Raw genomic sequence first — 23825 nt, 5'->3', positions numbered from 1 at the left:
CCTTGGGTCAGTCACAGCTTCTAGGAGCTCTCTCAGCCCCATCCACCTCACAGGGTATTTTGTTGTGGGGATAATTATAACATGCGTTGTAAACTGCTCTGAGTGGGCATTAAGTTGTCCTGAAGGGCAGTATATAAATCAAATGTTGTCGTTGTTGTTGTTATAGGGTCCTTCAGTTGAGACCTGTTTATGTCTTAATGATATAGTTGTGTTCCAAAAGCCAATAAAATATTTATATACTGCCTTTCCATTATCTGCATGTACAATTTATGGGCCATTCTGAGGAGTAAGCTGCTCTTTATATAATTTTACAGCTTGTTCCTTTTTTCCCAGAATCAACCTCGACGTGATACGGTCCGAATCCAGTTCCAATGTAAAGAAATTGCTAGAACTTAAGAAAAAGTTGTCATCGTCAACAGATGAAGTGAAAGCCCAGTATGAAAAAGCCATCCAGGTTGGCATAAGACCCACCAAAGCTACTTCACGTGGTACTTGAAACTCTCTATTTTGTCAACGGGGTGACTTTTAAAAAAAAAATTGACTCCGTGTCTTTCAGGATAGCATCAACGCTAACAAGAAACTGGAGGAGGAGTTTGAAACCATTGAAAGGAAGAAGGTGGAGCTCGCCAACTACCTCTGTGAAGACGCAAACAAATTGTCTTTGGAAGATATCTTTAGCACCATGAAGACCTTCCGAGACCTCTTCATCAAAGCACTGAAGGTCAGAATCTGAGAATGTTCCATAGTGACATCCTAACAACGGGAAGGCCTAGTTCTCTGGCCTGATAAACAGAGGCAGCAGAATGAAGCGGTAAAACCTTGAGGGGAAGAAAGGGACTACTGCCTAAGGTTGCCTGTGAAAGGTGCCATTTTTGAATGCCTCGCAATGTCAAAAGCGCCGTTAAAAGTTTTTTAAAAAATAAGTAGCACACAAGAAAGAGACCTGTCTGCTTGCAAGGGAGAATTTAAAATGTAGTTCCCATCTATCTGACCACTTCGTTCCCACCTCATGTGTAAACTGGTGCTTCCGCACAGCTGAACAGATGATAAATCTCTCCCACCACAAACTTCAGGTCGGACATGATGGAATGCTTCCCCCTCCCCACAAAATAATTCCTCTAAGTATGCCATGTTGGGAGAAGAATGCTTCCCCGACACTTATTTTTCTGTGTGTAGGGAATTGTGTAGTCTAGAAGAGCATAGACTCGTGCAATTCCCCTTCTGGCCATGTGCAAATGAGTGCTCACCTGATGTGCATTAGAGCCCGACTTCATATAATTTCATTTTTGGTGCTCTAGACTGGGCAGGCCACTAGGAGTGCTGGACAAGTTAAAACATGCGGTTAGTTTTGTAAGGAAGGATTTTCAGGATGAGAAATTGGCCACCGAGCCAGACAGAATATATCCCTCCGTTGAGAGCAAGAGGGACTGCCCTTGGAAAACTCAGGGTAAGGTCATGTGACACAATACCCTGTGGGAAGCACACAAGGCCACTTGGCGTGACACTTGAGAGATCTGACAGTACTTTTGAGCAATGGTATCTAGAATTAGAATATCCCCACTTATCGGCAATATATGGCTGACTGCCTGATGCTGGGAACAAAGTTGTGATAGTGTAGCAGGACTAGGGATTTGCCCAAGGACTTGAAACCAAACAGAATCTCAAGAAGGAAAATTTATTAAGCCAGCTGGCTCAGATGTGATATCATATCACTTCAAAATCTCTGAGCCCCGAATAGAGAGAGTTCAGATGCTGAAATAGTCAAGCTTGCTTACATCACATAGCATGTGGTACATAGTTGATTACAAGTTTACAATATTTTAGCTTCATCATCAGAATCAATTGACCCAGACATGACTTTTCTTAGTGCAGCATAAATCCAGACAAATTCTCTTAAATCATCAGTTTCATTAGCTTTCAAGCAGTCTATTCTAAGATACACAATGCTGTATACTTCCTCTTTTCTCGAGCTACAGGCTTCCTGTTAAAGCAGTATCTAGCTGGCAGAGCCATATTTTACTCTGAAGAAAGATTTTATTTAATCTTTCTTAAATGTTAGTTAATCAGAACAATATTATAGCACTTATTAGTTAATAATCAATATAATATAAAACATTTTCCTTGAGGCCTGCTATAATAGAAGGGCAGATGGGAGAGCTATATACATTGGCCTGAGCTCCTTGGAGGAAAGGGCAGGGTTAAAATGTATTAGCTAGATATCGTTGTTATTATTATTACAAATATTCATCTCCTGCCTTATCACTGAAATATTTCCGAGGTGGCTTCCAACATCATTAAAACAACTCAAACAATAAAAACCAGCAGCATAAAAAAGGCATCCTGCTAAAACAGAGCAACTGCTAGTAAGTCAAGCCAACGGCAATCATTGCATGTCGCCCTTTCTCATCTGCAGGATAACAAGGACCGAAAAGAACAAGCTGCAAAGGCTGAAAAAAGGAAGAAGCAGTTGGCGGAGGAAGAGGCAAAGAGGCAGAAAGGCGAAAATGGGAAGATCAGTGAGTATAAGAAGGGTTTACTTGACCTAACACCGTTGGGGTGTAACCCCAGTTGTCATTGTTGCCTATACAATTTTGCATTTCCTCTGGTGCCTTGGAACCTTTTCGAAACACCTGGATCTTCAGCTCCGTGTTTGTGCAAGCCAGATCCAACACCCGCAATGCAACATCTTGTCCCAAGATAAATGGAGTAATGCTGCCAGGGGATCTGGCACAAAACCTCATTGCAAGATCCAGCAATGGCTTGGAAGAGTGAGGCAGTACACAGCCAGGAAGGAAAACTAGGAGAACATTTTGAGTAGATGTTCCTGGAAGGGTGTGGAGATCAGTTGCTCCTTTTGGTCTCTTTCCATAAAGAAAGCCGTAATTTGGTGCAATAACCAGGCGGAATATCAACAAGATGATTGTAAGGACTCGGATCCCACTGGAGCATTTCTGTAAAAGGATTTTGTCCCACAGAGATGAGTTTTCTCTCATCCTCCTCCAGCAGCAGCCATAAAGCCTCCCGGCGCTGCTCCTGGGGGATCCCCTGTCCCTTTGGGGGGTATTTGGGACTGCAGTAGAAGGAGCTAGGTGAGAAAATGTCTCTCTTTGGGTGAAAATCCTTCTGATGCAAAAATGCTCTGGTTGATCCTTACCAATGTCTGGGATGTTTCTGTAATTCCCACAGCAGTCATTGCACCAAGTACAAAGCAGATAGATAGAAATGGATCCAAGTTATGAGTTGATTATGACAAGCATGTTTCTGTCTTGGTGGTCATACCAACACATGGGCTGATTCCGCACACGTTGGATAATGCACTTTCAATGCACTTTATCAATCGTTTGAGGTGGATTTTTTTGTTCCGCACACAAAAAAATCCGTTCCAAATGATCTATAAAGAGGATTGGAAGTGCATTATCCAACGTATGCGGAATCACTCATGGTGATGCAAATGTGCCATCAAGGACAGAGCGCTGCACCCAGACTATGAATGTAATGCTTTGTAATGGAATCCATTCCCAACTTATTATCAAATGCAAAAAAATGAAGCTATCCCCTTGGGGCGGTCCAGTGTTTCCACCTGACTGTTCATCTGACACTCTCCTCTCTTTCCCCTGGCAGTTAAGAAAGGAGTCGTCAAGCAAGACGAGGTGTGTGTGATCGACGCTTTGTTGGCCGATATCAGGAAGGGGTTCCAACTGCGAAAAACCGCCCGGAATAAGGTTGAGTCCGATACTCCGGCCAAAACCTCACCCAGTCAGCCTCAGAAAGGGAAAGAGGCCGGTAAGCACAGACGCACCCTCAAGCTCCGCCTCCCTTTCTCGATATGCAAATTTCTCGATTTTCTTCACCTCAAGGATTTGCTTGTTTTAAAGCAGGCAATAGACGCATGTTTTATAAGTGTTCTTTCTTTCTAAAGCTGTTTCTGCTGTGTCCAGCCATGGGTCTATCAAGGTCAGTGTTGCCTCCTCTGGCAGTTGCTCTCCAGGGAGTTGGGTGGAGCTCTTTCACATCTCCTCCTATCTGAGCCTTTTCTTTAGCGATGCCCCAGGGATCGAACCTCAGACCTTCTTCATGCAAAGCAGACTGCTGAGCCAATGCACTTCCTCACATATGCTCCAAAAAGCACTGAATGCAGCACATGGCAATAATGTCCTATGAGCTGAATCAAATCCCTGCAGAATCAGTGAAACTGATGCAGAAAGATAAGTATCAATGTAAAGCCATACCGTTAGGCTGAGCACACGGCCCACATGCAACAAGAGCCAGTGCGGTGTAGTGGCTGAAGTGGCGAACTAGGACTGGCCAGCCACAAAAGGTCACTGCATGATATAGGATCAGTCATTCTCTCTCATCTTAATCCTCTTGACGAGGTTGTTGTGAGGATAAAACAGGAGAACGGAGAACCGGGCATGTTGTCCTAAGCTTCTTAGATGAATAGCAGGATAAAAATTAGATAGATAGAAAACTTCATCACATCAATGTCTGCTTAAACATTTCCTCCCTGTCCTTTTTAGCATAGGAAACTTTTAATCCAAGCCCTCGTGTGGTGAGATTGGACATTTACTGTGTTGTAGTCTGGAACTAACTGGCAAAAATGAGGCTGCCACTGAAAACAGCAGCCCTGCGTCTCCTTTTCCTCCCTCCTCCTCCCTCCCTGTAAAGCCTAGAGATGCTTAACATGTGATGTGATGTTCTCACTCTGCCTGTTTTCCCCTCTCTGCAAAGGACAGCCAGTTGTGTTTTGGTTAGTCATAATAGGGTAGAGAGAGAGATTGAGACACAGGGTTGCCGTTTTCAGCGGGAGCCTCACATTTTTCCTAATATTTAGGATGAGCTGCATCTCTTTCTCACTAGCAAAAAAATAAATCAGAACTGTGGGTTAATCCTTGTGTACTTGGTTGATTTTCAGACAAAAGTGTTGAGTCTGCAAAAGACCCCATGAAACAAGAGGCAGGTGCGATCGTTCAAAATAATGGCCAGGGAGATTTAGAAAAAACTGACCATTCAGAAGCCGCTTCTGCAAGAGAGAAGCACAAAGTCATTGCGGAATCTCTGACTTCTGCTGATGTCAGAAATGGAGCCCAACCCAGTATTGAGAAGAATGGCTTAAATATGCTTGTATCGGAGGGAAGCCCTGAGCCTAATTATGGAATGAAGGAGCAAAGTCGGAATTCTCCCTGTAGCTCCCAAGTCTGTGTGGACTACGATGACTTAGCGTTTTCTCAGCCAGCCTCTTTTATAAAGTTTGCCAGCACCAATTCTAGCAGTTCGACGTGCTTCAGAGATGAAACAGGTCCCATTAACTCAGGAGACCAAATCAGCAGAACTGAGGACATTTGCTCCCAAAACAGCCTAAATTCAAAGGACCGGCCAAGGAGTAGTATTGGAAAAGACAACGGAGTAGAGGAAACGCCAGGAAAGGCTGATGGTCTAACACCTCCGGAGGTGACCGAGCTTCCAACTGGGTCAGTAGAGGAGCTGAAAGAAAACGAAGACCCTTCTGTGGACTCCTTGCTGGATACGTCTCAGGAGAGGTCATTCTCGGAGGAGCCGGTGACCGATTCTTCGTGTTCGGCAACGGTCCCCTCGGAACACACTCTTCCCGACAAGGATGGCCAAAGAGGTTCTGCAAAGAGAAAGAAGAAGAAGAGGCATAGCAAAAGCCACTCAGGTAAACCATTTTAATTTCAGTTGGTGAAAGTCAAAATATTTTAATTTAATGGATGAAAGTTCAAAACTAGCTCAGGATAGACTTTTTTCTAATCACATTCCACGTGACCAACGGTCCAATCCAATCTTATGCAAGTTTAAGTAAAATTTGCTTTTTACTAAATATGCATGAAAGTGCAGAATAAAGCAATAATCTTATGCATCCTTACCTTACATTTAAGCAAACATGCATAGGATTTAGGCTGCATGGCTTGTTTGGTATGCAGAAGTCCCATTAAAATCGATGAGATTTTGCAAGACATAACTAGATCGGTCTCTACATTTGGTACATCTATAAATGGTTAATAAATGGGTAAGCGATATTATAAATAAAAGTTAAATCAGTCATGTTTTCATCAGTAAGTGCATGAATGCAAAAAAAAGGGGGCAATACTAGTTAACAAATTAGTATCCCCAAACTCCCAATGTTCCTTTTAAAGGAAATTATATAATGTAATATTCCTTTTAAAGGAACATTACATTATATAGAGCCCCGTGGCACAGAGTGGTAAGCTGCAGTACTGCAGCCCAAGCCCTGCTCATGACCTGAGTTCGATCCTGGCAGAAGCCGGGTTCAGGTAGCCGGCTCAAGGTTGACTCCGCCTTCCATCCTTCCGAGGTCGGTAAAATGAGTACCCAGTTTCCTGGGGGATGACTGGAGAAGGCAATGGCAAACCACCCCATAACAAAAAGTCTGCCAAGAAAATGTTGTGATGTGACGTCCTCCCATGGGTCAGTAATGACTCGGTGCTTGCACAGGGGACTATCTTTACCTACATTATATAGATTTTTCTTCTTAGATGTCAGAAAACCTTTCTTTGCCTACTAGTTACATGGATTGTGCCCAACGAATACATAAATGCATTTGACAGAAAAACATCGAGGGTAGGATCTGGCCAAATCTAAGTAGTCTCATTGATTTCAGTGGACAAATCCAGGACAGACTGGACTTCACCACTAAAATCAATAGTACTTACAAACATTTGACTAATATTCAAGGTTACTATGTGTAGCTCTTGGCATTTAAAAGATCAGATGACTGACATAAACCATAACATTTAACAGTTTAATATCACAGTGATCTTTAAACATTTATTAACATTTAAAAATAGTTTATAGATGTACTTTTAATTCATATATAACCTCAAGAAATTACAAAGCAAAGCCTTCCCCCAGGATCTTACCCTGCTTCACGTGGGAAAAGGCGGCCCTTTGGATATCAGCGTCCCCAATTGTTTTTGTACGGGGTTCATTTGGGGTTTCATTGCACACTGTGGGTTGGGGCAAACGAGAATGGTTTTTCTAGAGAACTGACTTCATGTCCACAACCGTGATGATGTTAGAAACTGATTGTTGCTTATAACTCGCCTACATTTAGCGTCTTTCTTTTATTTAAAAGCAGTGGTTGACACTGATTTAAAAGCCGCGGTTGATTCTGGAGATAATAAATCAAAGAGAGGTTGTGAGTTGCAGTGAGGTATGTAAACCTGCGGAGGTGCGTCTCTGTGTCAACTAACTGCCGTGGTGGGACTTTACACGCCCATACAATGATCCAAATCATTATCCCATAAACCTACGCTTCTGCCTTTGTGTCTATTTAAGAGCATTATCTCCTTACAGAAAAGCTGCTTTGTGATTCTGCTATTTGGGCTTCATTTCTGGTGCTACCAGAGTCCTTAGCGGGACTCTGGGTTGCTCAGGAAATTTTGTCTCTTGTTCAGTCATTTAATGTTAGGGTAACAATTGTCCTTCCTTTTGTCTGGTTTCCGTTTCCTTCCCCTGAAATGCTGTAAAAAAATGCAATTTCAGTATGGTCATCTTTTCTGTAATGATGGAAGCAGGCTGTCTCTAGTCCAAGGTTGCCGAGTGAGCATTGAGTCTGAGCAGATCTTTGAACTGAGGTGGAAGGCTAGAAGAACACAGCCCTTACTTTAAACCACCTACATTATCTTGTAATCCTTACAAGCAGAGTTTTTTCTGGGGAAAAGGTGGCAGAACTCTCAAGAGGGAAATGAGGAAGAAACCCATGGGTTACTTTGAAATAATATTATTTTCAAACACTATTGCCGAGTATTTTCACGAGGAGCCGGAACTCCGTTCTACCGCGTTCCCCCTGGAAAAAAAGCCCTGCTTACAAGTAGAGATGGGCACGAACAGCAATACGAACAAAAAAAGCCACGAACAGCCCAATCTGCTGTTCGCAAACAAGCTGTTCATGAGGCCCCATTCTAAATGAACAGGTGGTCATTGCAAGCGTCGTTCGTTGCTGGTCATCAAGCCAGACGGTCTGGCACCTACAATCAATTCCCTTGGCAACTTAGGCAGGGATTGTCTGAACTCTGTCTGAACTCCTGCTGTTGCCCTGGAAACCCAATCTAAGCCTGATTTAGCTTGATAGGCAAGTCTGCAAAGACCAGGGAGGAGGGGGCTCCCAGCTCTGGCTTAGTTTGCAGACAGTGGAGAGGGAAAGACCGTTGCTGTTGGCATTTTGATAGAGAGAGTGCACTGGAGCTTGAATTTTCTTTGTGTGTGGTGGGATAGGGATCTACCCCTTCAAGTTCCAGGGCTGCTGCCAGGCTCTGGGCCAAGCTATTATTTATTACTGGTACCTTTCCTTGGTGCCTGCTCAGGTAAGGTTTCTGGGAGCGGCGCAGTAGGGATCTACCCCTTCAAGTTCCAGGGCTGCTGCCAGGCTCTGGGCCAAGCTATTATTTATTACTGGTACCTTTCCTGGTGCCTGCTCAGGTCAGGTTTCTGGGAGTGGTGCAGTAGGGATCTTGACTTGGATGATGGCTGGAGGAGAGCCTGCTGGCCCCCATGAACAGCCAACCACAAATACGTTCGTGAACAGAGCCATGTTCGTGGTTGTTCGTGAGTCCCTGTTCATGGATGGCAACGAACAACGAACATCGTGTTCGGGTTTTTTTTCCTGTTCATGCCCCTCTCTACTTACAAGAACCCTGAAACGTTGGTCAATATTGTTGGCTTGGATCCCATCAAAGATGTCCCCTGACAGACAGGTTTTTGGCAGTAGATGGTAACTTCTCCAGCTCCCCACTCCTGCTGCAGACCACCATACACCACCCAAACACACCACACACACCACACATACACAGTCCACCACGCACGCACCACAACACACACACACAGTTTTACCATGAGTGGGGGAATTGGCAAAAATCACTCCCCCCACCCCTTGCACTGAAATGTTTGGTAGGATTCAAGCTGGTGAGCTGCAAACATTTGTAGGAAGCGGGATGAATGAGGGTCAAACCATATGAGACAAAATACACTCAAATACATTCAAATGGCAAAATACACTTGAATTACCCGTGTAATTCGAGTGTGTTTTGTCTCATGTGGTGAGACCCTGACGTGGAAATTTTCCCATGAGCCAGGTCTTCCACCAAAGCTTAAGGGCTCGAAGACGCCAATTCTCACATTTCCCTCCATTTTCTCCCTCTTTCTGTCTGGCAACATTCCAAAGGCACAGCGCTCCTTCTCCCCATATCCTGCCCTCAAAATGTCCTGGGATTTCCCAGCATGGGCCTGGCTACCTGGCCCTACCAAGCTGATGGACACTTAACTGTTTGCAACACGCCACACATACACAGTCCACCACACACACACCACAAAACTCACACACACAGTTTTACCATGAGTGGTACCATGGTTTTACCATGACCTTCAGGTCTTTTCCCTTTTTTCTTTTGGTTAATTTACAAAGCCACCTTTTCTGCATACCTGGGCAGTCCCCTGAAGATTTAAATGGTCTGTAGGTGGTTTGGCTTAATTTGCTTTTGTGATTCGCACAAGCAACCCATTTGCCTAAGGCCACTTTGTGAGGAGGCGAGTTTCACACTGAGAATTCCCAATCTCTTAGCCACTGCAATACACCTGCTCTGCTCCACCAAACTAGTCCTCAAAGAATTTTGTATATGCCCACTTACAATTAGACCTCGAATTAACAATATAATCTTACAGTGCCCCCCCCCCCCTTGGCAAGTCTACTCAGGATCCTGCTTAGATCTCGGACTTGCTCCTAGGAAAAGATTGCACTGTTAGTCCAGGTCCCAGGTTGTGCAACTCTTTGTCACCTTTTCAGAAAGTTTCAGCTGCTCCAAAGCTCAAAGAGACTTCGTTTAGATTTTCTTCTTGATGTTACAAAGTGCTTGGGGGAACGAAGGTGACCATCCTGAAATTGCATCGCTGCCCCTTTTCTTGTGTGCTCTAATTGCAAGCAGCCATAACCAAATAAATCAATGCCTTTATAGCGCTAAATGTCTCGATAATCAACCTTTGCTTCCTTTACAGAACCTTCCATTTTTCTTACCAAATCAAACAGCTAGGGGGCGTCTTTCCCAAGATATACCAACGTAATGTATATTACTGCTCAGTGGGCAGCTAGTTCAAGATGTGGACTCGCTGATTTTTTTTCTTAAGGGGTCTTCTTTCTTCAAGTGTTCTTCTCGCAACGCCACGCGTTTGGTCTTAGGGTCATACTCCACGTTACGTGAGGAATCTGTGATCAGATCCTCCAACAGTTTCTTTGATATTAAAAAGCAGCCACAGATGAGACAATAATTTGGCTCAGAGGATATTGCTGAGATGATGAGAAGTTTTCGCCTCATTGCCTCAATTGAAATCATATGCTCTTAGCCACAGGTGCTTTTAGCTACAAAAGGGTTAGATCCAACCCGGGTTTTCTTCTGGTGAAAAAAGGAGGGGTCCCCTTAGAACCACCCAAAATGCTGTGCTTGGGATCATGGGACCTACGTGGACAAAAACCATGTGGGATAGGAGCTCTGGTGTGGGCTAGACTGAGAGCAAAAGCTGTCTAGATCCAACCCAGGGGCTGTATTCCAGCAGCAGTTTTAGCTGGCATTGAGCTGGGATATGCATTAATCCTGCCTATTGCTCAGTTCACACTTCTCTTTGTCAGAAAGGAGAAATCCTGGTTAGAAAAGAACTCCAGTTACCTTTCACATGTAAATGCAGGTATGCAAGTTAACTGGAGTTAGCTTCCCGCAGGCACACAAACCAGGGTTTAATGCAGGCATAGCTCCTTGGTTTGCGGAGAAGGAACTAACTCAGAGTAAATCGTATGCCTGCTTTCATACATCATGAGGAACCAGAATTCCTATCTGCCCCGAATTCCCAACAAAAGAAGGGAAGAGTGAGGCACCGTGCACATCCCTGCTAAAAGTAACATCTGAACGCATCTAGCTAATGCATCCGGAATTTGTCTTTCATTTCAGTTACCAGGGCGAAAGGGAGGGAGGCAGATTTTATCAATGAAATGACCTGAGAAAAAAGGATTAAACCTCCTCAGCACACAGTGCTCTCCAAATTGCCCCAGTCTTGCAGCTGCTTTTTAATGTGAAAGAAAATGTAAGGAGAGACAATTCCTGATCTCCCAACCAATATGTAGTTTGGCCTTTATACTTTTCAGTGGTAATGTGACTAATATGATAGTATTGAATTGGCAAGCAGTTTCTCTCAAAAGACCCAGCAGTTTCATAGGGTAAAGAAGTCTCAAGAATATCGAGATTGCCCCTGCCAGTGATATGTTTGCCAAACAACAAAAATCAAGGAACAATCCGTGCACATTTTCATTACTGTTCCAGCTTGCGGGGGCTTGAGAGCTGCTGTCAATGTCCACCTGTCATCCCAGCAAACAGGGCTGGCTCAACCGGTAGGCAAACCTAGGCAATCACCTAGGGCACCAGATTTTGAAAGGCACCAGAAAGTTGAGGAGCGCCGGCCTTTGCCGGCTTGAATAGAGCCTTGGCATTAATTGGCTTCTAGAATCTCCATACCTGGTTTTCTGTACCTGCCATGATGGCACACGGAAAGCTTTTGAAGAGCTTATCTAATTTTATTTTTACATTTTTCATTTTGAAAGGCCAGTAAGTAAAACATTAATTTGAGATGTCTCACTTTTCTCTCCGTTGATTGGGGGAGAGGGTGCCAAAGACAGAATTCTCCTAGGGCGCCGAAAAACCTTGGGCCAGCCAGCCCTGTGAGCGAATGAGCTGAAGGTGTATGACAGTCCTACCCAGGGCTTTTTTTCAGCTGGAACACGGCGGAACGGAGTTCCGGAACCTCTTGAAAATGGTCACATGGCTGGTGGCCCCGCCCCCTGATCTCCAGACAGAGGGGGGTTTAGATTGCCTTGTCTGGAGATCAGGGGGCGAGGCCACCAGCCATGTGACCATTTTCTCCGAGGGCAACCCACTGAGTTCCACCACTTCTTTTCCCAGAAAAAAAGCCCTGGTCCTACCCTGTTAATGCCCAGCCTGGCCGGTTGCCTGTATAAGAACCCTGGGTTCAACAATCTGTTTTCTCCCCATTGGCATCAGAAAACTGACTTCTAACTTCTTCTGCAGGTGGCGGCGTGAGACAGAAAAAATAAAATCCAAAGAAGCGTTTTCAGCGGCGTCGCAGTCCCTCTGCCAAAGGTGCCCATGGAAACCGGACAGAGCCCAAATTTGGTCTGGGGAGACTTTGAGTATTTAGTAGACCAACACCCAGATGCAAAAAAATGGTAGGAAGGGCGGGGGAAGCATATTTAATATGTGCCTTAGTCAAATTCCCTACTTGAGGCAGTGCAGGTTCTATGCCATAGAAACAGGCCTTTGGACATGTTCTTATTAGAAGAGTATCTTCTAGGTAGCCATATACCAGCCTCCTTCTGAAGCCGAGAGGAGCGTGGCCTGAAATGGTGCCTCTTGCACCAAATGACCTGGATTATTCTATATTCACTTCACTACTATCGTCTTCTGATCGCTTCTGTTTCTGGCCTTGTAAATGAGCACTGATGATCCAAAAGCTAAGTGGGACCAAGTTAAAGGCTTTTGGGGTCTATATCCTCCCATGCTTTGTGAAATGCAAATGTTACTTATGATCAAAATTGTCTTGCCCCTGCAAAGATGGAACACTCCAACCCTGAGCGCACTTACAGATTTGGCAACACCACGGACGCCGTTGCATTCAGGCAAAAGAATCCCACTGCATACTACAGTGAAAGGTGGGAAATCCCTTAGGGATCACACAGGTATACACACAGCCCACTTACGGAGGTCCCATTTTTTGGTCATTATGGACAATAGCCACTGGCTCACTTTTATCTGGGCAAGTGACAAATCATTGTGGAAGACCAGTGGCCAGTAGAGCATCTCACGGCAAGGAATCCCTTCAGGTTTCTTTTCCCTGAGCTTCCTGCTCATAACTATCATTGGGCAAACCTAAGTTTTCATGGCAGATTCATACGTGCCACTTTTTGAACTATATAGCTTTAAGGTGGTGGTGGGGAGCTCTTTCAAAATGTTGTGTGCGAATTAATGTGTTTGGAAACACTAGGATCAGACAAGCAACCTCATTGGCCAGTAGCTCCCTACTGAATGGCCACATGGTCATAGAATCATAGAGTTGGAAGGGACCTCCAAGGTCATCTAGTCCAGTCCCCTGCATGATGGTCAACGTATGTTTATTGCCACCAAAATGTATAAAATGCTCCCCAGTAGCCATAGTTTTCTTGCTTCCTGCTAGCACTTACACTTCAATCACATCTGAGCACCTTCAATTGCTACCAACGCTGATGTTTCAAAAGGCCTGATCTCTACCTACCACATGGTCTATTCATGCAGCAGAATGAGGTAGAAATGGGGGATATGATGGGCTGTACCACTTCAGACATGAGATAAGGGGTCACACTTTTTTATCACTCCCCAGTTATTTTTTTTTAAAGATTCCCTGTAAATAGAAAAACAGCTGGACAACAAACAGACCGGACTGCAATATCTCTCCCCGATGTACACGTTTTCTGTTGCAAGGAATTATTTATAGGGGAGCAATCAAAAAAAGTACCCCCCCCCCCCGAGCCCATTCTACTTCATTGTTTTCCCACATACGTAGTCCAGGCTTCCGAATCGAGGTGAAAATGAGTTAGCAGAGTACTCTAAGATGGTAGGCTGGGCTATACCACTTCAGGCTGCGGGTGGGTGATCACCTGTTTGAATGCTGTTTTGTGTCAGATAAATTCTGTAAATCAACATCAACATAAAGGGAAACATACTGGGCTTGAAGCTTTCTCTCTGATGTGTCAGGTTGTGTTTTTTTTATTTTTCATTGAGTTTTGAAAGCATTCAAAAATGTGATCTCCCCCACCAAACTATATTTTGAACAGGTACCATTCAGTTTATCCCTTCAATTCCAGTTCAGCCAGCTGCATCTGTAGACCCAGCCACAATTTTCCACTGTGCAGGGGGTAGTTCTCCCTGTGCCCTTATCTTGAGTAAAACCCATCAAAACCAATAGATTAGCAGCCCTACATATTATTCAGCAAGACCAAGTACTGCCAAAGTATTGAATTAATTAACCTTTTTTAAAAAAACTCAAAGCCTTTTTCTTTAACTAAACTCGGGATATCAATTTTCCCCCTTTCTTCTTGGACTCAAGGGAGAGAGGCTGCACAGCATTATTTGAATTATACCCTTTTGTATTTAATAATGTTAACTTGCATTATTCTGTCTTAATAAATATTCTGTCTATGAATTCTGTTTCTAATGACGATTGGATGTTGGGTGGATTTGTACATAGCTGCCACCTTCTGTACATTTTTATTTAAGTTGCGTCGAAATACTATGTTGAACTTACAGAAATAATTTGATAAGTGTTCAGATGCTGTGATTAGTAATGTTATTAACGGGGCTAATAAATCATGTGGACGATCGAGGGACGAATATTGAGCAACGTTTTGTTTAAAACTGGTTTTGCAGAACAGCATACAGCTGTTAAAACAAGAAGTCAGCTCTTGGGCAAGTTTGGTGGCTGTAGAAGAACTTTATTGCGAAGTTCCTGAGATAGCGTACCTACAGAACTCATTAGGTTTAGGCTGCATTCAGAAGTTATGATGAACTGTGGTAGGTTCTAATTATTCTTCATGGCATAAGCAATGAATTCCAATCTGAGTCCAGTTACACCCTGAAGATCAACAAGATTTTCAGGATGTAAGCTTTCAACAAAGGGAGCTTTGACTCTCGAAAGCCTATACCCTGAAAAATCTTGTTGGCCTTCACTGTGCTACAGGACTCAAATCTTTCTGTTCTACTGCAGACCAACACGGCTACCCACCCGAAACTAAATTCCAATTTGTGCGTAAATAGCATCTTCTTGCCTCCTTTCCGCCTTCCAGCAGAAAGGATATTCTCGCAGGGGATGGAACTGCTCAACAAACTGCGGTTTGTGAGTTCACATACCTCAACAAACCATAGCTGTCATATTTATCGAAAAGATAGATGACCCTGTATAGAAGATGAACATCCCCTAAAAAAAACGGTATATGCATTTTAAAATGTAACATGTAACAGGAAGTTGTATGACAGAATTTCTTGGGGAGAAAAACTTAAACAGTGAAATCCTAAGCAGAGTTACTCCAGTCTAAACCCACTGATTTCAATAGGCTTAGACTGGGGTAACTCTGCTTAAGATTTTACTGTGAATCTTGCTTGCAGGTAAATAAGATGTCCAAAGTATGATTACAAAATCAGGCTACAAATTCTCCTTTGAAATTCTGTTTTGATGCCAACCAAGGCAGCCAACTGAGTACTGATCAAACCATGGTTCATAAATCACGTGTTACTGAGATGTGTGAATACAGCCTTGGGCAGCATGTAAATTTGGGGATTAGGTTGTTAAGAAAATCCTACCCTCTGGCCTTGAGCACCCTTGGAGAAAGGTATTGCCTACCTGCGAGAGAGTCTAACTATACACTCAAGTGGAACACTAAAAACTCGGCCAAGAGGAACAGTGGTGAGAGAGGAGATCTCACGGGCTAAACAAAGTAAGTGTACAGAAAATGCAACGGCAATGGAGAGATGAAAGCCATAGGACTTGAGCTGAACTTGTCCGTGTAGCCGAGTTCACGGTACAAATAGTGGTGGTAGGTTACCAGCTGCTCTCCCCACCCCCGTCTTCTTGTGACCATATGAAAAGGAGAGCAACAGTCCTGTACTTCTAGTTGTGTAAACGAGTGTGGTTGCAGCTTCTTGTGGCAAGTTGCCGAACGTCAAGCTTCTCTACAATCCTTCTCTTGCCACCATCACAAGACAGACGTGGGAATTCCAACGTGAGGGTTACTAAAAACATTGTCAGAATAACTACAGCCATAAACTGGTTCTGAACGGACTGTGGATAATTTGACAACTTGCTGTCTCCAGCTTTGTACATATATACGTTACCTGAGTGCAATAAACTTGCTTATATTTAATAAACTTCCTTTGGAAATAAATTGATGCAAGAACTTCCTGGCATAAGAGCGGGGGCATCTGTATTTCTGGGGTTGTCACTTTGGACCGAAGTTGTGGTTTTCAGGTTGTGTTCCAGGGAACCATGGGATCTGGAAGGGAAGTTTCTCTGGATTAGTAATGGACAGAAATGGGTTGTAGCTTGACCTTCCACTAATAGTGGCACTTTCCGACGCCACCACCTCCATCCAAGAACCTTCCTCTGGCGCAAGACTTGTTCCATCAAAGCAGTGGCATAGCGTGGGTTGAATGCACCCTGGACAAGGCAATTATTGGGACTTTTTTTTTTGCTGATTTATATCATGCGTGCACGCAGCGTACACGTGCTCCTGAGCCCATGTGATGATGTAACTTCCGGTGATGTCATCACACAGGGCATGCTGCCCCCCTTGGTTGCAGCTGCCCGCGTCACCACCGCCAGCTTGGCTGCTGCAGGAAGGCCAGCTTGGCACCCAGCGAGCCGTCCACCCCGTCAGCACACAGGTGGCACAGGCAGCCTCCCCACTGGCATGGTGCAGTGCCGAGTTGCTCTTCCTGCAGCCGCCGAGCTGGCTGTAGCAGCACAGGCAGCTGCAGCCGAGGGGGGCAAAGACTGCGTTGCACCCATGGGGAGGCTGCCTGCTCCACCTGTGCAATGATGGGGTGGCCGGCTCGCTGAGCACTGAGCTGGCTGCAGCAGCTGTGGCGGCTGTGGCGGAGGGGGGCAGAGACAAGCCAGCCGCGTCATCAGCACAGGCAGTGCGGGCTGCCTCAAGGGTGTGGCGCAGTCTCTTGCCCCCCCCCATGAATTTTGCACCCAGGGCAACCGCCCCTCTGGCTCCCCCCACGCTACACCCCTGCATCAGAGAAAGGCTGCACGGAACAAAGGAACGTCCCCGATAAGTGGAATAGAAGTCTATGACCCAGTGTTCTCTCAAAGCCATCTCATGTATATCATTATCAATTTTCTACCGTGCAGTAACAAGAGATCTGCCAGATGCAATTCAGATTAGGCAATGGGGAGATCAAACGTGGACTCTGGATTCCCCTAGAACATGGCCTGCGTTCTTCTGCAGAAGTTCTTTGCCTTGGAAGAGTTGCCTTGGAAGGATTCTCTGAAGATAGAAGTTCTTGGAAACAAAAGCATTCAGAACCAGAGTCATTGGCTGCCATCCCCCTCTGGGTGGTCTTGCAAGAGGGGCACAATTGCTGTTCATACACAACTGCAGCCTACACAGAGAAAGTCCTATAGAAAAGGAAGGTTCAGATGCAGCGGCAACTAAAGACCAAACATTTCCAGGATACCTGCTTTTGAGAGTCTGAGCCAAGCTACAAGTGATGAGTGACACTTGCTTGGCAAGTGAACAGACTCGTGCGTATTCTTCCCTGTTCACTTGCCATCCACTTGCTCTCCACTTGATCAACTGGAGCGCAAGTGAATGGCAAGTGAACAGGGAGGAACACACGTGGGTCTGTTCACTTGCCAGGCAAGTGTAATTCGTCACTTGTAGCTTGGCTCTCGGGCTCCCTTCACCAGGTATCTGATAAAGGGAACTTGAGTCTCAAAAGCTCTTAGCCTGCAAATCTGGTTGGCCTTTAAGGTGTTACTGGGCACCTTCTGCCACAGCAACAAAGAAGAAAAAGGGGTGTGGGGAAAGGTCCCCACAAACTCAGCCCAAACAAGCAAGGGAACAAAATAGAGGGGTCAAGTTAGGTTATAACTTGACCCCTCTATCTTTCCCCCGCCTTCTGCCACAGGCCAACACAGCTACCCATCTGAAACTATACTGGTCCAGAAAGCATAGACGAGCATGGTTCGTAAGGACATGAGGTTATTCTCCATATCTGAATTCTTCCATCAAATAATACTGTTCATTTATAGATATTTCACACACCAAAAAAGAGATCCAGAGGAGTTAGCTGTGTTAGTCTGTAGTTGCAAAATAGTAAAGAATCCAGTAGCACCTTTAAGACTAACCGACTTTATTGTAGCATAAGCTTTCGAGAGCCACAGCTCTTTTCATCAGATGCAAGTGACAAAGAGAGCTGTGGTTCTCAAAAGCTTATGCTACTATAAAGTCGGTTACTCTTAAAGGTGCTACTGGACTCTACTATTTTACAAAAAGAGGATTCACCTAAATGCTTAATTAAAAGCGGTGCTAAAACAAGTAAAACTGAAACTGGTGTTTGCAACAGGGGAAAGTGCTGTGGCTCAGGGGGAAAGCATCTGCTTTGTTTGCTGAAGGTCCCAGGTTCAATCCCCAGCACCACCAAACAAAAGGATCATGTAATTGGTGATCCATCTGAGATCCTAGAGACCCACTGCCAGACAGAATAGACGAGAAGTCTGACTCAGAATAAATTACCTTCAGGGATAAGTTAAGCACTTTGACATGCTCATTGCTTTCCACTGTTAAGCATATGTTACCAAGATCAGAATTATTTCAAGAGCTTAATTTTGGCTGGGCTGTGCCCATCAACCCAGCCCTTTTAGGACTTGGAGTACAATCTTAAACGGAGTTATACCCTTCTAAGATCATTGATTTCAATGGGTGTCGAACTGTTGCAGCGTTAAGCACTTAAACCCATCGAGGTGTTTCCTAGCTGCCCTCTTTCCCTTCCTGCCCCTCCCTGTTTTGCAAAGTCTGGTTTCTTTTTTTTTTAATAAAATTTTTTATTAGTGAGTGGTAAAACAAAGAAAATTTTGCAAATTTGACACAAATAATCCCATTTTGCCCCCTGCTCTAACCCCCACCCTTTTCCTCCCCCCTCCCTATTGACTGCCAACAGCTTTCCAACCCCCAACCCTTCTTATTACTTAACTCTATTTCATTTATATTTCCCTACCAACTCTAATTCAATATCTCTTATTCTAAGCACATTCTTATTTATACATAACCTCTATCAAACCTACTATCAATATAGTATATCTCAACTCAATATAACATACTAATATAATATAATATATAACAAATATCTCCCTCTCTCTTACTTTAAACTTATTCTATTTCTTTTCAACATATACTCCATCAAATACACTATCAATATAGTATATATCACAGTAATATATTATATATATGTTGTATGCTATGCCACCAATGTAGCACAGCACACATCACCACACAACACAGCCACATATCATATTATATATAGAGTCTGATCTACTAACCCGTTGTTTTATGTCATATATAGAGCATTTGACTGCAAAGCCTGGTTTCAATGACTTTACTGCTTAGATTTCAGAACAGAAAGAGTCCTAATGCAAATCCTTTATTGGTTTCTGAAGTGTTGTGTCTGTTAAGCTGATAACCTGATAGTTTTGCCATCAAGAAGAAAACTGTAATAAATCAAGTGCCAAAACAAGTTCATACACTGCCTCTCACAGGGGAAAAAAATTATAGCAATTATCCTGATTGGTGGGAGGTGGATTAGCTGAGGAAGAGCTGGTTTCTGGCAGTTGGATTTCTGCTTCCTTTTCTCATTTTTCTGGCCTAGGAGACAACCTAATTTCTCTAATTCATGGTGATTTTGCTTACTCTCCCAGCTTCTATTGGTTCAATACCTCCCAAAGCGACATCAAGCTTTTGACAAGATCATTTTCCTTGGGAGGAGCGCCTGTGATCTCTGTTTATTTGCAAATCCACACATGAACAAGGAGAGAACAAACAGCCACCCAGTCAGAGAGTATTAGCCATTCAAACAGCATCAGGTGAGCTCCTCCCTGCTCCTGGAAGTTCCCTTTTGTCAGCTGGCTACACACCCCAGGCTTCTGTCTGCTTTTGCTGACTACTTCAGTCAACAAAAAAAGCCAGCAGAGGTACATGTGTCTGACAGCTAGTAACCACCAGCCATTCAATGCCATTTAACACCATTCCACAAGCAATCGATGAAAAATCTTTAAGTCGATTTTTTTCATGTTCAAAGAAAAAGTAAAGTGATGGGGCAAAGATATCCACAAGGTCTAGGTCACGCTATCCTACTTCCACCAGGTAAAAAAAGTTTATGGAACGGACTGACTTTATGTGCAGTGGGAGTCTAGAACTTCCAGGTCATGGCTAAGGAACGGGGCATCTGCTTTGCATTGCAGAAGTCACAAATCCAATCCCTGGCATCTCCAGTGGAAAGGATTGGGCACGAGGTGCTGTGAAATGCCTCCACTTGAGATTCTGAAGAGCTGCTGCCAGTCAAAGTAGGCGATAATTGATTTTGACAGAGCAAAGTCCTGACTCAGTGGAAACAAACTTCATGTGTTCATGGCACTCCTACGGGTGTCTGCCGTCTGGCAGGGAAGGCGGGGAAGATGAAGAGAAGAAGCCACCCAGGCGACAAATTTAATCCTTGAAGCTTTGGAGCCACGGCTCCATAACAGAGCATCTGCTTTTCATTTAGAAAGCCCAGGTTCTGTCCCCAGCATCTCCTGGGAAAGGTTATGGTAAGAGGAGATGCGAGACACCTCTGCCTGAGACTTTAAAGCATTGCTGGCCTTCAGAATAGACAGTACGAAACTTGATAGACCAATGGCCCCATCCGATACAAAGTGGCTTCATGCGGTCATGTAATATACAGACCTGCAGTAACAAGTTTTGCCCACAAGATGGCTCCATTTTCTCTCAAGAGGTTTTCCCACCTGGTCCCACTTTGTAGCAAATCAAGAGAATATTTATTTCCAGATTTTTTAAAATTAAAAAAAAACTATTAGAGGGCATTTGCAAATCATCTGTGCTTTTAAAAGCATGGAAATTATAAGTAAAGGTATGCCTTAACTTGTACACCATGTAAGCAATAGGGATGTTTTCTTGTTGCTCATTTGTCAAGGGATAACATTAAATAGTTCAAAGTGCTTGAAAGTTCTTATTACATGGGTAGACAGAGGGTCTTTGTTTCTTAGCAGAAGGATGGGAGATGTTTATAGGAGGAGAACAGCGATGTTCAGACAACAGCTGATACTGTTTGTCACAGATAAAACCAGTTTCACTTTATGCAAAGAGAAGAGCAATGTGATTTCTGGGCACAAGGATATCATGTGCTTGACTAGATGGTATCCATCACATTACATTTTCATCAGGTCTTTCCTCCAAAACGTTCATGATCTCTTCCTACATCATGTCTAGCCTCACAACAACCCTGCGAGGCAGCTGGGATAAGAGGAAAATACTAGCAGAAGCTTACCCAAGCAAGAGTCTTAGTAGAGTGGGAGATTTGAACCCAGGTCTATTCAAACACTCTAACTTACTATCCAACACATATTGGGACGAGGCAAAGAGACAGCAGCTGCATGACCACCAAGAGAGTTCATGGCACAGGCAAGATTTGAACCCAGAGCCAACTAGATGCCAGCAGAGCTTTCCAGAATAAACTGGGGCTAGCTTGCAGTATCCACGAACACGCTCAACTTCCCAGTGATTTAGGCTATTCTTTTCTGTCACCTGCTTGGCTAGAAGGGGCATTCCCTGTGAACATGGCCCCTTCCTCCTTCCTGCCCTGCACTAACAATGTTCATTGACAAACAGTGCAGTCCTAAGCAAAGTTACTCCAGTCTAAGCTCATTGATTTCAATGGACTTAGACTGGAGTAACTCTGCTTAGGATTGCACCGAAAAGCAATCTTATTGCTGCGTTTAGTATCTTGACAATAAAATTTGCCTTTTCTCTTTCTCCTTCCCCTGCAATGCAGAGATGAATAATAAGCGAGGTTCTGGCACCATATTTGGGCAGAAGCATAACCTACAAGTTGGCCGCTCCGGCCATAACAAACAGCAGAGCTTTCCAGAATAAACTGGGGCTCGCTGGCAGTATCCACGGACACGCCCAACTTCCCAGTTATTTAGTCTTTCGTGAAGAGACAGAAATAAAAGCTGTTCTAATCTTGCCCTACGGTCTATTTTCCTAGATCCTCTTCTATTGGTCTCTGTATCTGTTTTCCTCCGTAGGGGTGGATCGGAGGACATATGTTTCTTCTGGATCCACTCTGCGCACGCTTTCCTGAGCCTGTTGACTTTACCACTGCAGCTCTGCTGCCTCAAGCCTCACCATAAAACGCCGTGCTATAAATAATGGATTAGGGCAGCCGACATCTTCCAGTAAGCCATGCAGCGTCTGCTTGTACTTTCATCGCTGAATTATGCTGAGATCAGTTGTCCTGCAGCACTGAATATAGGTAAGGAGGCGAACAAGTTTTACATTCTACTGATTTTTGCTCAGCTCCGTAGGGATGAATTACACGCAGTTTTTCGAGAAGGTGCAACAGGAATAAAAATAAAGACTTGGCTCCGACTGCCTCCCTTGTTTTATGTGCTTTACTCACGAGCATTGAAAAATGCTTCCGTAGGAACATAAGAAAACCTCTGCTGTATCGGTCCAAAGGTTCACCCGGTCCAGCATCCTGTTTCGCATAGAGGCCAACCAGGTGACCCCAAAGACCCAGAAAAGAAGCAGAACAGACAAAACTGCCGATCCTATTGCCACAAGCAACACACTTAGCCTAACCTTCCGCACAGGGTTGTTGTGCAGGAGAGAACAATGCAAGATGCTTTGGGTCCCGGTTGGGGAGAAAGGTGGAGTAGAAATAGTTAAACAAAATACCTTGGCATTCAGAGTGCCTTTGACCAGTTAATTATCATAGCCAGGGCTTTTTTCTGGGAAAAGAGGTGGTGGAGCTCAGTGGGTTGCCCTCAGAGAAAATGGTCACATGGCCGGTGGCCCCGCCCCCTGATCTCCAGACAGAGGGGAGTTGAGATCGCCCTCCGCATATGGCATCCCCTCTGTCTGGAGATCAGGGGGCGGGGCCACCGGCCATGTGACCATTTTCAAGAGGTTCCAGAACTCCGTTCTACCGCATTCCTGCTGAAAAAAAGCCCTGATCATAGCTAAGACCAAATAATGGACCTACCTTCCATAACTTTGTCTACCACCCGTTTTCAGCAGTAGAAAAGAGCAAGAGTCCAGTAGCACCTATAAGACGAACAAAATTTGTGGTTGGGTATGAGCTTTCGTGAGTCACAGGTCACGATACAAGTTTCTGAAGAAGTGAGCTGTGACTCACAAAAGCTGATTCTCCACCACAAATTTTGTTCCTCTTATTGGTGCTACTGGACTCTTGCCATTTTCAACAGTTACAGATCCCCCCCATACCCGCTTCAGTGCTCTTTTTCTCCCCCTCGCTGTACTTCACAGTCCTTGGCCTCATTTCCCCATACTACTCTCTTATCTTATTGGCTGTTCTGACCCATACGATTTCGTTGACGCTGTCACAATGTTGCGTCTACGGTGATGACACCACAGATGCTCGTAAAAGAGAGTCACATGGGTCACCCCAGCCAACCGGATGCGGCAACAGTATGGGCAAAGGAAACGAGAAGGGAGGGGGCAAAGAAGAAGGGAGACAGCGCTGAGAAGAAGCCACAAAAGGGTGCCAAAAGAGTGTGGAAATAATGCAAATATTCTGCAAAGCAAGCCTCCCCACACCCCTCACCCCAGTATTCTGTTTGGCTGCAAAGAGTGTGCCACTTTCAACGACAACATTCATGGCAGTTCTAGGTAAGAGCATGAGGCCATAGATGGGTTTGCACCATTTGAGCTGAATATGCTGCTGGAACATGAAAACAACACAAGGTCAGGAATGCAGATATCTTTAGCACGTGATCTTTGTTTATCTGAAACAGAGGTCTGCAGCCCTTTATGATTAGAAAGGCCAGCTACCCCAATTCAGACCAAAAGATCAACAGAGAGCCACTATAAGAAAGTTCTTTTTGCATAACTGGAACGATCACATTTATGACCAATAACAGATGGGTTGATTAATAATCCATGAAGTTTCCACAACCCAAAT

General features: G+C 44.4%; 1 protein-coding gene across 3 annotated transcripts in view; it reads left to right on the top strand.

The window, feature by feature from the left end:
- INF2 (inverted formin 2) overlaps positions 1-16003 on the top strand; it is a 93719-nt gene extending 77716 nt beyond the window's left edge. Inside the window, exons 17-23 of one of the 3 annotated variants that reach the window (XM_054971009.1) lie at positions 334-454; positions 557-721; positions 2414-2516; positions 3622-3783; positions 4913-5674; positions 7115-7189; positions 12102-16003. In XM_054971009.1, coding sequence (XP_054826984.1) covers positions 334-454; positions 557-721; positions 2414-2516; positions 3622-3783; positions 4913-5674; positions 7115-7188 — 1387 coding nt within the window. In that variant the 3' untranslated portion in view covers position 7189; positions 12102-16003. Of the gene's footprint in view, positions 1-333; positions 455-556; positions 722-2413; positions 2517-3621; positions 3784-4912; positions 5675-7111; positions 7190-12101 lie in introns of all 3 variants that reach the window. The other 2 variants (XM_054971008.1, XM_054971010.1) reach the window with 2 other exon arrangements.
- The last annotated feature ends 7822 nt before the right edge of the window (positions 16004-23825 follow it).

Source organism: Eublepharis macularius, chromosome 2 (genome assembly GCF_028583425.1).
Source record: "Eublepharis macularius isolate TG4126 chromosome 2, MPM_Emac_v1.0, whole genome shotgun sequence".
In the NCBI taxonomy this organism is placed as follows: domain Eukaryota; kingdom Metazoa; phylum Chordata; class Lepidosauria; order Squamata; family Eublepharidae; genus Eublepharis; species Eublepharis macularius.
The sequence above is the reverse complement of the archived record's forward strand: the minus strand, read 5'-3'. Positions and strand labels throughout refer to the sequence as shown.